Source organism: Scyliorhinus torazame, chromosome 1, assembly GCF_047496885.1.
Source record: "Scyliorhinus torazame isolate Kashiwa2021f chromosome 1, sScyTor2.1, whole genome shotgun sequence".
Classification (NCBI taxonomy): domain Eukaryota; kingdom Metazoa; phylum Chordata; class Chondrichthyes; order Carcharhiniformes; family Scyliorhinidae; genus Scyliorhinus; species Scyliorhinus torazame.
This window is the reverse complement of record NC_092707.1, coordinates 357,939,673-357,957,097: the sequence shown is the minus strand read 5'-3', so window position 1 is coordinate 357,957,097 and position 17,425 is coordinate 357,939,673. Positions and strand designations below refer to the sequence as shown.

The 17,425-nt window shown below is 46.2% G+C and overlaps 1 protein-coding gene across 3 annotated transcripts in view; it reads right to left on the bottom strand.

Annotated features, from left to right (window-relative positions):
• srbd1 (S1 RNA binding domain 1) overlaps positions 1 to 17,425 on the bottom strand; it is a 425,904-nt gene that overhangs the window by 373,812 nt on the left and 34,667 nt on the right. For all 3 annotated transcript variants that reach the window (XM_072510745.1, XM_072510754.1, XM_072510763.1), the window contains exons 6-8: positions 14,172 to 14,338; positions 10,605 to 10,722; positions 2,109 to 2,247 (exon numbers count right to left, since the gene is read on the bottom strand). In XM_072510745.1, coding sequence (XP_072366846.1) covers positions 2,109 to 2,247; positions 10,605 to 10,722; positions 14,172 to 14,338 — 424 coding nt within the window. The remainder of the gene's footprint in view (positions 1 to 2,108; positions 2,248 to 10,604; positions 10,723 to 14,171; positions 14,339 to 17,425) is intronic.

The following is a 17,425-nucleotide window of genomic DNA, read 5'->3' as shown; positions in this document are numbered from 1 at the left end:
AGAAATCTGATCAGATTATTTCAATCCTCGTGACAAAGAAGCCTATGATGTTCTTAACCTTGTCAGAGGTGAGGGCAAACAAAACGGGAGAGAGCAGGTTTAAGCAGTTATTTTAAGAGATCTTGGATAGTGAACAATTCTGGCAGCCAAGACCAGGACCCAGTTAAGTGCTTTGTGGTCCAGCAAGAGCTAGCGAATGGCAAAATCAGTTACCTGCCATATCTGTTCAAATTAATTTCTTGGTTAAATGAACCCATTAGCATATGTTGTTATTCCTCAGCTTTGATAAGAAAAGCCAGATGGATGCGATCAAACTGCTTTGAAATCTCATTCTCATTGCACACTATTGACTCACAAAGGTTGTAATTTTTGGCTAAGATCAAGCCCAACTTCAGGTGCCATGCCTGTTCTTGTCAGCTTGGATCTTGAATGTCTCTTTTGTGGGGATCAGTATTTGTTTCGAATTTGAATTGTTTTTTGGTGCAAGCAAGGAGATAGATTAAGGGATTTCCCTGTCCACTCTGCACAATGGCTTTGTAACTTTAATTAAAAATAAAATTAAATAAAGCTGACTCCTAGCTCAAAAACAAGTTGATGAGGTTTAGGGGAACACTGTTATTGCATGGTGCAGCTATAAACAGTGGAGCAAAAGGAAATACATTAAATAGGAAATTATCGGGTCTGTCAAATGTCCCTAAAACCGTCATGTTTGAGCTGTGACTATTAGTAAGCAAATGAGTAGTCTGTTAGGGCAGGGCAAGAACACCAAAATGTTAATCAGAAACTGCTTTTGCTGCTGTCTATTGATAAAGGAAAGTCAGCAAGGGGAACTCTCCATGTTGTCTCGGGAACTACAAAATCTTTCTTAAACAAAAGTAATCTGTGCACTCAATTCCAAAGTAAAGTACCCAATGGACACAGACATCAAGGCAAAGACTCGGCAGATAAGACTACACTCAAAGCACGCCTTTAATAATACATCAGGCCTTGCCGCAATAGTAAAGTGTCAGCCTAGGTCCTGGACTTCAACCTGCTCCTAAAACTAAGAGACCTATATTACATATCCTGTATGATAATTCTATTGGAATAGACAGAAGTATTACAAATCGTATACCTCTGCACATGTCCCTGTCTCCAAATTCTTACTTCACTCTGATGCACTCTTTTGTATCGTGTTTCTAATTCCCACACTTGCATTGGAAATTGGTCATGTCTTCCAACTTTGCAGCTTGTATTATATCAAAGCTTCTATGCTCCAATTCTATTTCCCTGCTTCGTGGACTGCCCTAGCCTTTATTTAACTATAAATAAAGCAAAAATCAAGGAATCAAAATAAAAATAAAGATTAGAAAAATCTTTATAATCAAGAGTACACCTACATGCTCAGGTTGAATTATTCCCACCCTTCAAGAACTACTTCAGATGTACGCTTTGTCTAAACTTGTCGTGTGTACTGTCACGGGTAACCAATGGAAATGACTTCAGAATACACACTTTTACATTGTTTAATACAATTTCCTTGCCTGCGTTGAAACAGGGCGCGTGGCAAATGTTCCTACTGTGATACCTGTTTTCTGCCCTTCACCCATAACTCCCCCATCCAAAATGGAAGACTGTGACTTTTTATTTTATTTGTTCATGGGACGTGGGCGTCGCAGACTGTGCCAGAAATTATTGCCCATCCCTAATTGCCCTCGAGGGGGCAGTTAAGAGTCAACCACATTGCTGTGGGTCTGAAGCCATATATAGGCCAGACATGTAAGGATGGCAGGTTTCCTTCCCAAAAGGACATGAGTGAACCAGATGGGTTTTTACAACAGTCGACAATGGTCATTATTAGACTTTTAATTCCAGATTTTTATTGAATTCAAAGTCCACCATCTGCAGTGGCGGGATTTGAACCTGGGACCCAGAGTACTCTGGGTCTCTGGATTACTAATCTAGTGACATTACCACTACGCCACTGCCTCCATGTTTTATACAATTTCCTTCCCTGCGTTGAAGCTGAAGGAAAATAACTACATTATAATGAGGGCCCATGGCAATTGTTCCTACTGTGATACTTCAAGATTTCTGCCATTCATCTGTCTCTGAAATTGACAACTTACCTTTAACATTTGCTTGAATGTAATTATTTAGATTAAGTTCTCCCGGACGGTCAATCAGTAGATTTGCTGCAGGTTCTAGGCCAAGCTGACGTGCCTGCTGAGCTTTAGTCTTCTTACTTCCACTTTTATAAGGAGCAAACTGAAAAGAGTCAAGAAATTAATTAGACGAGTGTAAATCAGAAGTTACGTAAAAGTGCAGCATACACAATAACAAATAAAAAAATATAAAAAGACAGATAAGACACTTGGTTGTAAGCAGATCACAGAGTATAAAACTAAAAGAGATAAAAAGTCGCTTTGTAGCATAGCAGTTGAATTCTGCTGAAAAGAGATATGTTGCCGAAGGTGTTCGTCTTGCATTCATCAGGACAAAAGCAAAAACATCAAATTTCAAACCATCACAAACATTTATTCAACAGGTGAAAAGGGTGCTGACTGGTTGGCAAGTCGACTCTGATTGGCCGCTGTGTTGCATGGAGAAAACAATGGGAAACTATAGGCTCACCAAGCTCCTGGGTAATTGAAAAACACACATTTTTGAACATATTTGTTTTGTTTGCAGAGAACAGGACCCTGCTTATGAACATATGGCACTTCGAGCAACTGTAAGGGCAGCACGGTGGCACAGTGGTTAACACTGCTGCCGACTTCCGGGTGCGGCGATGACCAGCTAAGTTGCACGTTTCGGCAGCTCCCGGTGGAACGGACTTTTGGGCTCTTAATAAGAGCCCCAACGGCAATTTTAACGGCTAAAAGCACTGTGCGGTAAACCAGAAGGGAATCCCCCCTGGATACGGATGGAAAAAGGAGAGGAAAGTGGCCGAATTGCGGTGGATCCTTTAGAGCAGCGGCAAGGAAGGCAAGCAAAAACCAAGATGGCGCGGAAGGTGGCAGTTTAATATGGGGCCCTGAACAACACGAGTTTTTGAAACGCTGCGTGGAAGAGCTTAAAAAGGAGATGAAGAAGGAGCTGTTGGTCCCGATATTACAGGCGATTGAAGGGCTAAAAGATGAGCAAAAGACCCAGGAGCGGGAGCTTCGGGTCGTGAAGGCAAAGGCTGCCGAGAACGAGGACAATATACAGGGCCTGGTGGTGAAGACGGAGATGCACGAGGCACACCATAAACGATGTGTGGAAAGGCTGGAGGTGCTGGAGAATAATGCGAGGAGGAAGAATTTAAGGATTCTTGGTCTTCCTGAAGGTGCAGAAGGGGCGGACGTCGGGGCATATGTGAGCACGATGCTGCACTCGTTAATGGGAGCGGAGGCCCCGACGGGTCCGTTGGAGGTGGAGGGAGCATACCGAGTGATGGCGTGAGGACCGAGAGCAGGAGAAATTCCCAGAGCCATAGTGGTGAGATTCCTCCGTTTTAAGGACACAGAGATGGTCCTCAGATGGGCAAAGAAAACTCGGAGCAGTAGGTGGGAGAACGCGGTGATCCGCGTATATCAAGGCTGGAGTGCGGAGGTGGCGAGAAGGAGGGCGAGCTTTAATCGGGACAAGGCGGTGCTTCATAAAAAGAAGATTAAATTTGGAATGCTGCAGCCAGCAAGACTGTGGGTCACATATCAAGGGAAGCACCACTACTTTGAAACGGCGGATGAGGCGTGGACATTTATTGTTGAAGAGAAATTGGAATAAGCGGGTTATTAAAAAAGAACGTTTGAGTCAAAGTGGTGGGGCGAATATGGGGGGCGAAGAGGGGGGAAAAAGGGGGGAGAGATGATTTTTATGTTGTTAATCCTGCGACCCGGTAACTTTTCTCTCTTCCACAGGTTGTGGGGGAGGGAGGAAGGGAGGTGGAGGAGCTGGGGGCGTTGGCCATTGGGGGCGGGGCCAAAAGGGAAGAGCGGGCTTTGTTCCCGCGCTATGATAATTATGGCGGGAATAGGGAAGCAGAAAGGAGGGGGCGTCGCACGGTGCGAGCCGAGGTCACGGGGGGAAGCCGAGGTCGGCCAGAGTTTGCTGACTTCTGGGAGCAACATGGGGGGTGTAACTACGCAAGTGGGGGATCTAGCGGGGGGGGGGGGGGGGGGGGGGGGGGGATTTACTGGGTTGCGGCTGCTGGGGAGAAGGGGGAGCTGGTATGGGGTGGGGTGGGCGGGGCGGGAGGGCACCGCCTGGGGGGGACACAGCTGCGTGGGAACCGGGTGAGGAGCTGGATAAAAGTGGATGGCTAATCGACAAGGGGGGGGGGGGGAGTAAAGAGCCCCCCAACCCGGCTGATCACGTGGAATGTGAGAGGGCTGAACGGGCCGATAAAGAGGGCACGGGTACTCGCACAGCTTAAGAAACTTAAGGCAGATGTGGTTATGTTACAGGAGACGCATTTGAAACTGATAGACCAGGTTAGACTACGCAAAGGATGGGTGGGGCAGGTGTTTCATTCGGGGCTAGATGCGAAAAACGGGGGTGGCTATACTAGTGGGGAAGCGGGTATTGTTTGAGGCAAAGACCATAGTGGCGGATAATGGGGGCAGATACATGATGGTGAGTGGCAAATTACAGGGGGAGGCGGTGGTCTTAGTGAACGTATATGCCCGAACTGGGATGATGCCAACTTTATGAGGCGCATGTTAGGACGTATCCCGGACCTAGAGGTGAGGAAGTTGGTAATGGGTGGAGATTTTAACACGGTGCTGGAACCAGGGCTGGACACATCGAGGTCCAGGACTGGAAGGAGGCCGGCAGCAGCCAAGGTGCTTAAAGACTTTATGGAGCAGATGGGAGGAGTAGACCCATGGAGATTTAGCAGACCTAGGAGTAAGGAGTTTTCGTTTTTCTCCTATGTCCACAAAGTTTATTCGCGAATAGACTTTTTTGTTTTGGGAAGGGCGTTGATCCCGAAGGTGATGGGGACGGAGTATACGGCTATAGCTATTTCGGATCACGCTCCACACTGGGTGGACTTGGAGATAGGGGAGGAAAAAGAACGGCGTCCACCCTGGAGAATGGACATGGGACTAATGGCGGATGAGGGGGTGTGTCTAAGGGTGAGGGGGTGTATTGAAAAGTACTTGGAACTCAATGATAATGGGGAGGTCCAGGCGGGAGTGGTCTGGGAGGAGCTGAAGGCAGTGGTTAGAGGGGAGCTGATATCAATCAGGGCACATAAAGGAAAGCAGGAGAGTAGGGAACGGGAGCGGTTGCTGCAAGAACTTCTGAGGGTGGACAGGCAATATGCGGAGGCACCGGAGGAGGGACTGTACAGGAAAAGGCAAAGGCTACACGTAGAATTTGATTTGCTGACAACGGGTACTGCAGAGGCACAGTGGAGAAAGGCACAGGGTGTACAGTACGAATATGGGGAGAAGGCGAGCAGGTTGCTGGCCCACCAATTGAGGAAAAGGGGAGCAGCGAGGGAAATAGGGGGAGTGAGGGATGAGGAGGGAGAGATGGAGCGGGGAGCGGAGAGAGTGAATGGAGTGTTCAAGGCATTCTATGAAAGATTATATGAAGCTCAGCCCCCGGATGGGAAGGAGAGAATGATGTGTTTTCTGGACCAGCTGGAATTTCCTAAGGTGGAGGAGCAGGAGAGGGTGGGACTGGGAGCACAGATCGAAATGGAGGAAGTAGTGAAAGGAATTAGGAGCATGCAGGCGGGGAAGGCCCCGGGACCGGATGGATTCCCAGTTGAATTTTACAGGAAATATGTGGACTTGCTCGCCCCGCTACTGATGAGAACCTTTAATGAGGCGAGGGAAAGGGGGCAGCTGCCCCCGACTATGTCAGAGGCAACGATATCGCTTCTCCTAAAGAAGGAAAAAGACCCGCTGCAATGCGGGTCCTATAGGCCTATTTCCCTCCTGAACGTAGACGCTAAGATTCTGGCCAAGGTAATGGCAATGAGGATAGAGGATTGTGTCCCGGGGGTGGTCCATGAGGACCAAACTGGGTTTGTGAAGGGGAGACAGCTGAATACGAATATACGGAGGCTGCTAGGGGTAATGATGATGCCCCCACCAGAGGGGGAAGCGGAGATAGTGGTGGCGATGGATGCCGAGAAAGCATTTGATAGAGTGGAGTGGGATTATTTGTGGGACGTGTTGAGGAGATTTGGCTTTGGAGATGAGTATATTAGATGGGTACAGCTGCTGTATAGGGCCCCGATGGCGAGCGTGGTCACGAATGGACGGGGGTCTGCATATTTTCGGCTCCATAGAGGGACGAGGCAGGGATGTCCTCTGTCCCCATTATTGTTTGCACTGGCGATTGAGCCCCTGGCAATAGCACTGAGGGGTTCCAGGAAGTGGAGGGGAGTACTCAGGGGAGGAGAAGAACACCGGGTATCTCTGTATGCGGACGATTTGTTGTTGTATGTGGCGGACCCGGCGGAGGGGATGCCAGAGATAATGCGGATACTTGGGGAGTTTGGAGAATTTTCAGGATATAAACTGAACATGGGGAAAAGTGAGTTGTTTGTGGTGCATCCAGGGGAGCAGAGCAGGGAAATAGAGAACTTACCGCTGAGGAAGGTAACAAGGGACTTTCGCTACTTGGGGATCCAGATAGCCAAGAATTGGGGTACATTGCATAGGTTAAATTTAACGCGGTTGGTGGAACAGATGGAGGAGGACTTCAAGAGATGGGACATGGTATCCCTGTCACTGGCAGGGAGTGCAGGCGGTTAAAATGGTGGTCCTCCCGAGATTCCTCTTTGTGTTTCAGTGCCTCCCGGTGGTGATCACGAATGCTTTTTTCAAAAGGATTGAGAAGAGTATCATGAGTTTTGTGTGGGCCGGGAAGACCCCGAGAGTGAGGAAGGGATTTTTGCAGCGTAGTAGGGATAGGGGGGGGGGGGGCTGGCACGACCGAGCCTAAGCGAGTACTACTGGGCCGCCAATATCTCAATGGTGTGTAAGTGGATGGGAGAAGAGGAGGGAGCGGCGTGGAAGAGATTGGAGAGGGCGTCCTGCAGGGGGACTAGCCTACAAGCTATGGTGACGGCGCCGTTGCCGTTCTCACCGAAGAAATACACCACAAGCCCGGTGGTGGTGGCTACTCTGAAAATTTGGGGGCAGTGGAGACGGCATAGGGGAAAGACGGGAGCCTCGGTGTGGTCCCCGATAAGAAATAACCATAGGTTTGCTCCGGGGAGAATGGATGGGGGATTTGGAACATGGCAAAGAGCAGGAGTAACACAATTGAGAGATCTGTTCGTAGATGGGACGTTTGCAAGTCTGGGAGCGCTGACCGAAAAATATGGGTTGCCCCAAGGGAATGCATTCCGGTATATGCAACTGAGGGCTTTTGCGAGGCAACAGGTGAGGGAATTCCCGCAGCTCCCGACGCAGGAGGTGCAGGACAGAGTGATCTCAAAGACATGGGTGGGGGACGGTAAGGTATCAGACATATATAGGGAAATGAGGGACGAGGGGGAGATTATGGTAGATGAGCTGAAAGGGAAATGGGAAGAAGAGCTGGGGAAGGAGATTGAGGAGGGGCTGTGGGCTGATGCCCTAAGTAGGGTAAACTCATCGTCCTCGTGTGCCAGGCTAAGCCTGATACAATTTAAGGTGTTACACAGGGCGCATATGACTGGAGCACGGCTCAGTAAATTTTTTGGAGTAGAGGATAGGTGTGCGAGATGCTCGAGAAGCCCAGCGAATCACACCCACATGTTCTGGTCATGTCCGGCACTACAGGGGTTTTGGGTGGGGGTGACAAAGGTGCTTTCGAAGGTGGGGGTTGGCTATATTTGGGGTTGCAGAAGAGCCGGGAGTGCAGGAGGCGTGAGAGGCTGACGTGTTGGCCTTTGCGTCCCTTGTAGCCCGGCGCAGGATACTGTTGATGTGGAAGGAAGCCAAGCCCCCGGGTGTGGAGACCTGGATAAATGACATGGCAGGGTTTATAAAGCTGGAACGGATTAAGTTCGTCCTAAGGGGATCGGCTCAAGGGTTCACCAGGCGGTGGCAACCATTCGTCGAATACCTCACAGAAAGATAGAGGGAATGGAAAAGAAGAAGACAGCAGCAGCAACCCAGGGGGGGGGAACCAGAAGGACTCTCAGGGATGTTAGTGTATAAGTATAATATGTATAGGTTGTTGTTATAGGTAATTGTATACTGGACTGCTGAATTGTATTTTTGGAGAGTATTTATTTGGGACAAGGCAGTTGCCATTTAGTTTTGTTTTTTAATTTTGATGTTGTTTATATATTATTTATTTCTTGTTTAAAAAACTGGCCATTGTTATTTATATTGTTATATTACTGTGTAAAAGATACACAATGTACTGTTATGGTTGGCCAAAAATTTTGAATAAAATATATATTTTTTAAAAAAACACTGCTGCCCCACAGCACCAGGGACCCGGGTGCAATTACAACTTTAGGTGACTGTCTGTGTGGAGTTTGCACTTTCTCCCCGTATCTGCGTGGGTTTCCTCTGGGTGTTCTGGTTTCCTCCCAGTCTAAAGACATGCAAGTTAGGTGGATTGGCCATGCTAAATTGCCCCTTGGTGTCCAAAAGGTTAGGTGGGGTTACTGGGCTGCATGGATGCGGCGGAGGCGTGAGCCTAGGTAGGGTGCTCGTTAAGAGGGTCGGTGCAGACCCAATGGGTCGAATGGCGTCCTTCTGCACTGTAAGGATTCTATGTTAAAAGAGTCACACAACAAGCTTGACTGCTTACCTTAAATTGGATATGGGTGCAGCAGTTAGAGCACTGGAGATTGTTCAGCAAATACTGCCCAATCACAGAATCACATCTAAAAGTAGGTGTTTTGGGTTTTGCTAGCGCAGGCTGGTTGAGTATTGTCTGTACTCTGCCTATTGCAAACAACCGAGGCAACTTGCTGTTTGATTAGTTTCGTCAATCTCAGACCTGCTGCCTCCGTACCTGGTATCGTGCCAGCACTGCAATACATGCACTATGTTGTTCTGCCTACCATGTAATTGAGGTTCTTTTTGGACTGGCAGCTGCATCCTGTTAGTGGAAGACACCACATGCGTAGTCACTGCACAGTAGCAGCAGGAAACGGTTTACTTAACCTATTGTTCAAATTTGTGAGATAATTTGCCTTTCTAGGGTAATTTAGGATAGATCAGGTACTTTTCAGGTCCGAAAGTGGCAGTCTTTGGCTCATTCACAAGTTTGAGCAACACAGAGTGCAATGATCTGATCAGGAGCATTGTTCCGCAGGGTGTCTTGCAGGGCGAGCAAATGTCTCGGGCCCTACTTACAAGATTTCTGATACGGCCAATGTTATAGTGTGTGATGCTATACGAATCCCACATGTATACTGTCCGACATGCAGAAGACAGCAGTAGCGAACCCATTCGCAGATCTCTCAACTGATACGTTTAGGAAAGGCAGAACGTTAGACTAATCCATCTCAAAATTGAACATGAGAGTGGGAAAGAGCACATCATGGTGTACAAGAAAATCTTCACACGCAGCTTCAGATCCAAAGATTCCAAACATAAAATCTATGTATCAGAAACATATACAGAGAAGGAAGTTGGCCCTTATTCCATCAAAAACATGTTTCCCGTGGAAACTGATGGAAATGCTAGCGAGCACTGGACCTGGAGGGGATCACATGACTACACCATCTACTTCGGCATACATGGTGTCCTTAAAACTAAACTCAACTGCATGCAATCCTGAGTGTGCTAATAGCTACACTAACAACCAATTTAAGGTAATCTGTCAAGCTCTAACGAGGCTTGTTTGCGCTTACATTCATACGCAGGAACCCATTCTCTGCAAACAAAAAGATTATGTTCAAGCCTTGCCTCTTTTATGATTTATCCAGGAGCTTGGGGATTTTATAGTGCTGCACTATTTTCTCCATGTCAACGCTTTGGCCAATCAGAGTCAATTTTCAAACCAATCAGCACCCTTTTGTCCTGGTAATATATATTGTTGTGATAGTTTCAAATTTGGCATTCTTGTCTTTACTTTGATGACTAAAGAAGTTATTGTTATTGCACAAAAGTACTCACCTGTTCCCATTTGGAATTTTGACCATTAGTCATAGGAAAGATGGTCACTTTTTAAAAGTGCAAAACAATGAATCAATTCAAAGTGTCAGGAACATAAATTCAGCAAAGATTTACGGAAATTAAGCTTGTAACATTGGTGACTAGCTGGAGGTGATTTAATTGAAGCACAATTATAATCAAGCAAATGTAATCCAAACAGTTTGTTTTGAAACCTGAGGATAACAAATGAAAATCAGGAACAAAAATGAATGCTCCAGACGGACATTTATATCTACAAAGATTAAGGGGCAGCATGGTGGCGCAGTGTTTAGCACCGCTGCCTCACGGCGCAGAAGTCCCAGGTTCGATCCCGGCTCTGGGTCACTGTCCGTGTGGAGTTTGCACATTCTCCCCGTGTTTGCGTGGGTTTTTCCCCCACAACCCAAAGATGTGCAGGGTAGGTGGATTGGCCATGCTAAATTGCCCCTTAATTGGCAAAAATGAATTGGGTACTCTTAAGTATCTACAAAGATTATAAAAGACGTGTTTCAAACCAACTACTTTACTCACCACATGTTCCACTTCTTCTGGAGTCTGGCAGTTCAGCAAAGTATTTTTTAAAAAAGGTGTAAGTTTTTCGTCTTTTGCTAGTTTCTGTATAGCTGTGTGCGCTTTCTTTATTACTGTGCTAAAAAGGAAGAAAAATAAAGACCTTTATTAAAATCAGTTTCCTAGGATTTCACACAAAGAACAGGCTCTGCGATTTATTCCCACAAAACAGAAAAACACAACCTGATCTGATGGTTTCTGACAGGACTTTGTTGTTACGTTTGAAACCCTTAAATCGACACGTTCATCAAGATGCCATGCTGGCAGAAGAGGGGCATTCACAGATAAACAAACTGGTGGTCAGAAGTGGTGAAGGAGAAGGTAAGAAGTAAAAGATTGTGCAGGGTGACATCTTCTGGCACAAGATGAAACAACTGCAATGCACAGTAAACAGCAAAGGGACAGACCAATTAGGACCCCTAATTATTAGTTATTCGGCCCCTCAGGCTGCTCTGCCATTCAATAAGATCATGGCTGACCTGATCGAGTCCGCAACTCCACTTTGCAGAGTCTGCACCCCAGCCCCCCCCACAATAATTAATTAAATGCCAGGATCCAGATTTAATGGGAAGAGAATTCCATAATGACCCTCAAGAGAAAAAAAATTCTCCTCATATCAGTCTTAAGTGGGAAACATCTCATTGTTGAACAATGTCCCCTAATTCTAGTCTCTCTCACAAGGGGAAATATCCTTTCAGCAGCCTCTCTGTCATGTCCCCTCAAGCTCTTATGTTTCAATAAGATCACCTCTCATTCTTCTAATTACCAATGGGTAATGGCTAACCTTTATTCATACGACAAGTCCTCCACCCCAGGAATGTGTCAAGTGAACCTTCTCTGAACTGCGTCTAAAGCAGTTACAACTTTTTTCAAAAAAGGAGACCAAAAAGGTCTTCGGCGATCGCTCACTAACAAGTATGATTGTCCACCTAAAAAACTGTGTTACTGGTCATGGGTGCTGTGGGTTCTTGCATGGCTGATGAGCCTGATTCTAGAGCCTGATCGAAAGCACGCTTGGCAGGTGTTTCCGGATGGTGGGATTGGTCCATGGACTCTAGATCGTTTTCTCAGGCTCCTTTTCCGGGGCTCTTCTTACCTTTGAGAATAAGAATCATAGAATCCCTCCAGTGTAGGAGGCGGCCATTCGGCACATCAAATCTACGCCGACCCTCTGAAGGAGCACCCTACCAAGGTGGACTCCCCCACCCTATCCCTGTAACCCCAACTAACCCTTTGGGCACTATGACCAATTTAGCATGACCAATCCACCTATCCTATGTTCCTTTAATCAGGAGGTTCCTCCAAGTAGGTCTCTTCTGATCAAGGGTCTCCAAGGCAATGACATCCATGTTGCATTTCTTGATGTAAGCCTTCAAGGTGTCTGTGAAGCACTTATTTTATCCTTTTCTTGCTTGGGAGCCTTCCTTGAGCTGGGCGAAGATTTGCTTGGCAGTAGGGACCCGTGGCCGGTCCAGCGGTTGGTTTCAGATGATCATGGCCTCGATGCTGGTGCTCTTGGCTCCTTCAAGGACACTGATGTTAGTACACCTGGCCTCTCAGCTGATGCAGAGAATCAGTCTCAGACAGCGTTGATGGTACCTCTCCAGTGCCTTGAGGTGGCATCTGTACGTAGACTTGGGATGACAACCACCTTGTACACAAGGATCTTGGTGTCAGCACAGATGTCTCCGTTGGCAATGACTCTCATCCTTGGGCATCTGAACGAGGCACGTGTGGATTGGATACAATGTTGGATCTCTGTATCAACGTCAGCCTGAGAGGAGAGGTGGCTACCCAGTTCTGAGAAATGTTCCACATTTGATAGGGTTTCTCTGTGGATCTTGATGGAGGGAGAGACCAGATCATGTCCTGGGACAGGTTGGTAAAGGACCGGAGTCTTCCCGAGACTGAGGCTGAGACCAATTCTTTGGTATGCTGCCCCGAAGGTGTCAAGCAAGGCTTTGAGACTCTCTTCTGAGAAAGTGGAGATGGCAATGTCATCTGTATGCTCAAGTTCCACGAGTAATGTCAGTGTCATTTCCTTCTTGGATTTCAACCGGTTGAGGTTGAAAGGTTTTCCGTCCATTCTGTAGATGATGTCCATTCCACTGGGAAGCTTGTTCTTAACAAGGTGAAGAATAGGACCGGTGAAGATGGAGAAAAGGGTGGGGGCAATGGCACATCCCTGCTTGACTTCAGTCTTGACCTTGAAGGTTTCAGTCTTATTCCCATCCGTGAAGACCTTCTCCTTCACATGGAACTTCTCTCCTTGCTCCCGCACCTCAACTGACATCTTCATCATTGCCGCCTTTACCGGGCAATCGCCTCCTCCACCCACTCTTTCAACGCATCCATCATCTCCCTCCGAAGCACCTCCACATGCTTGGCAAACAGCCTCTCGAATTCCACCAACATCACCTCGGTCAGAGTTTCCACCGTGAGAGGAGTGGTCCCACCCTTCGATCCAACCCCCGCCATCTTTCTTCCTGAAGGACTCCCAGCCTCATTCGACAGTGACTTTCGCTCGCCCCCTTCTTTCCAGCACCTTTCTTCTGGGCCTTCGATATTTCATGTCTTCCTTATAATTTCCCGCATCAACTCATTCACAAACTACCCCTGAAACCGGCATTAAAGTCCAAAAATCAGAGATTCTAGCAAGAGCCACCTAATGTGCGACCTCCATCTACATGTCACCATCGGAAGTCCTGAATATGAAATTCTATCGTGTTATGATAACTGTCAGCTGGAGGCTCCTTTACTATGATGTTGTTAATGGCTCTAGAACGTACAGATCTCAGAAATTGTCCCAATTACACTCGATGAACTCATTTTGCAGGCTACCTTTGCCAATCTGATTCACCTGATCGATATTTCTATTAACATCCTAAAGCATTGCAGTTTCTGTCATCTACACCCCATTGATTTCTTCCTGTACATCTTGTCTTTTGGGTACCTTCTGTTTGGGGTCTGTACACTGCTCCCACACATGACCTTAGTCAACTGCTGTGAAAGAATGTCAATATTCAATGTTTGGGACTGTAATTTTATGTCTGCCTACAGGTTCTGTCTTTCCTTTCCTCCATTCAATACCTCAGTTTCACAAACTGTTTATTTGAATTATATTTTGTTGCGTATTGACCACATTTGCATTGGATGAAAACACAATTAATGCCCATGGACAATGAACACACATTCTGATGTTTGCAATTAGCACCAACAATTACACAATCAATTTACTGTGAAAGCATACAATAAGGAAAATCAAGCTAAAATTCAGTTCAAAATTATAACGTTCTTACGAAATCCAAACCTTTACAACTGCAATATAATGATATGTTCATCATTTGTAAACCAAAAAAACCGGGCAGGTATATTTCATGCCTGTCAACCGATTTAATACTGCCTTTTTCCAATTATATATCTGCAACGATAGGTAACTATATCCCAATCATTTTTCAGACAAGGCATAAAAGTTTTGTTCGAAGGAGGACATAGTGCAATGCTGATTTTATTACTTATGTTTCTTACGTCAATTCTTCAAGCGTCTGTTGTGCTTCTCGCAATGCATCAGCATCCATGTTATTAGTAAGTTCCTTTCGATAACGGGCAATAAATGGAATAGTGTTTTCTTCTTTGAAGAGGCGAATGAGGTTTGCGCAAGCCCATGCTTCTGTATTTGTCCTCTCAGACAAAACCTAGAGATACAGCACGTTTTATTAAGGTTGAGGCAACACTGGGCGTCACGTTTGAACACTCACCTTTGCTTTCTTAGCTGAGAAAATAATTGAAAATGAGTAACATTTTCATGGCCGTGCTCATGGCAGTTCCTCTGACTTACCCTGTGACTGCCATTGCATTTGTCTTTCTGGTGTTACGATTATGAGGTTTAAAAGGTTATGACATTTTGGGACTGTAATTTTATAATTAGGGCAAATGAAGGGGGTCATATGACCTGTTCCAAGTCCTTTTGATAGTAAGCCTGGGTAGTTCTATTGTTTAAGATCAAAGGGAGGTTCAAGTTATTTTGCTGGGGAAAAGGTAGAGGAGTTTTATACATGGAGACCATGACAGAAGTCTCTGAATTTACCAGTAGACCTCGAGTCACCGAAACCCCCAGAAGGTGTTGGAGGTATTGGTTTGTAAATAGTTATGCTGTAAATTATCCATTTACTTCCAAAGTGAAAGTGAGCAGAGTTCATGGACAGCTAATTAGGACTTCTGCCTAGTTGCAAGACTAAGTGTTTCACATTGCCAGGGGAAGGGAGCAGAGGAAACAATTTTGTAGATCAGTTTACAGGCTTCCCTACAAATTAATCAATATTGTAGACAGTTAAAAGAAGATCTATGTGGTCAAAGAAAATAGACTGCTTGACTTGGCCATCTACCACAGCCAGATGCACAAAGGAGACAGGCTCCAGTCAAAGAGACGCATCCTACCGTATGCCACAGCTTCTGGACATTTACAAAGAACAAAAGACAATACAGCACAGGAACAAGCACTTCAGCCCTCCAAGCCTATACTGGTCATGAAAACACCCTTGACCAAAAGCCTCAGCACTTCCTAGTGTTGCATCCCTCGATACCCATCCGATCCATGTTTTTGTCGAGATGCCTTTTTTTTTCATATATTTAGAGTACCCAATTCATTTTTTTCCAATTAAGGGGCAATTTAGTGTGGCCAATCCACCTACCCTACACATCTTTGGGTTGTGGGGGCAAAACCCACGCATACATAGGGAGAATGTGCAAACTCCACACAGACAGTGATCCTGGGCCGGGATCGAACCTGGGACCTCAGTGCCGTGAGGTAGCAGTGCTAACCATTGCGCAGGATGCGTTTCAAATGCCATGAATGTATCTGCTTCCACAACCATCTCTGGCAGGGCGTTCCAGGGACTCACCACCCTCTGTGTAAAAAAAACCTCCCTCGCACATCTCCTCTCAACTTTGCCCCACGGTCCTTAAACCTATGCCCCCTAGTGACAGACCGCTTCAACCTGGGAAAGAGTGCCCGCCCATCCACTCTATCCATGCTGCTCATAATCTTGTAGACGTCTATCAAGTCGCCCCTTAACCTCCCTCATGCTAATGAAAACAGTCCAACTCTATTCAGCCTCTCCGCATAACACCCTCCAGACCTGGCAACATCCTGGTAAACCTCCTCTGCACCCTCTCCAAAGCACCACATCCTTCTGGTAGAGTGGCGACCAAAATTGTGCACAATATTCCAAGTGCGGCCTTACCAAGGTTCGATACAACAGTAGCATGACTTGCCAATTTTTATACTCTATGTCCTGTCCAATGAAGCATTCCATGTACTTTCTTAACTACCTTGCCTACTTGTATTGCCACCTTCAAAGATCTATGGACCTGTCTGCCCAGATCTCTCTGACTTTCTATATTCCAAAGAGTTTTGTCATTTACTGTCTATTTCCCCGCTGTTAGACCTACCAAAACGCATTGCCTCACATTTATCCGGATTAAACTCAGTTTGCCATTTCTCTGCCCAAATCGCCAACCTATGTCCTGCTGTATGCTCTGATAATCCTCAACACTCTCTGCCACTCCACCAACCTTGGTGTCATCTGCAAACTTACTAATCAGACCAGCTACAGTTTCCTCCAAATCGTTTATGTATACTACAAACAAGAGGTCCCAGCATCAATCCCTGTGGAACACCACTAGTCACAACCTTCCATTCAGAAAAACACCCTTCTACTGCTACCCTCTGCCTCTGTGACCAAGTCAGTTCTGTATCCATCTTGCCACCTCACCTCTGATCCCGTGTGACTTTCACTTTTGTACCAGTCTGCCATGAGGCACCTTGTCAAAGGCTTTACTGAAGACCATGTAAATAACAACCCTCCCCTCATCAATCAAAAAACTTGATCAAGTTAGTGAGGCATGGCCTCCCCTTCACAAAACCATGCTGTGTCTATTGCTAATAAGTCCATTTGTTCCAAATGGGTATAAGTCCTGTCCCTGAGAATTCTCTCCACTAATTTACCTACTACCAATGTGAGGCTCACCAGCCTCTAGTTTCCAGGATTAACCCTGCTACCTTTCAAAAACAGCAGTACCACATTAGCTATTCTCCGGTCCTCTGGGACCTCACCTGTAGCCAATGAGGATACAAAGATGTCAGTCAAGGCCCCAACAATTTCTTTCCTTGCTTCCCTCAGTATTCTGGGGTAACTCCCATCAGGCCCAGGAGACTTATCTACCTTCATGTCTTTTAAAACAGCCAATACCTCTTCCTTTTTGATGTCAACATGACCCAGACTATCCGCACACCCTCCCCAAGAATCATCTTCCACAAAGTCCTTTTCTTTGGTCAACACTGATGCAAAGTATTCATTTAGTACCTCGCCCATTTCCTCTGGCTCAACACATAGGTTCCCCTCACTGTCCTCAAGTGGTCCAATCCTCTCTCTGGCCACCCTCTTGCTTTTTACATATGAATAAAAAGCTTTGGGATTTACCTTAATCCGACTTGCTAAGGACATTTCAAGACCCCTCCTAGCCCTCCTAATTTCCTGCTCAAGTACCTTCCAACTTTGTTTGTACTCCTTAAGGGTTTTGACTGCCCCCACCCTTATAGACCTTACAAAAGCCTCCTCTTTCTTTTTGCCGAGGTTCACAATATCTTTCGTTATCCAAGGTTCCCAAAACTTCCCATACTTATCCTTCGTTCTCTCAGGAACGTGTCTTTCCTGAATCCTAATCAACTGTTGCTTTAAAGACTCCGATGTTGATTTACCCTCCACAGCCACACCCAATCC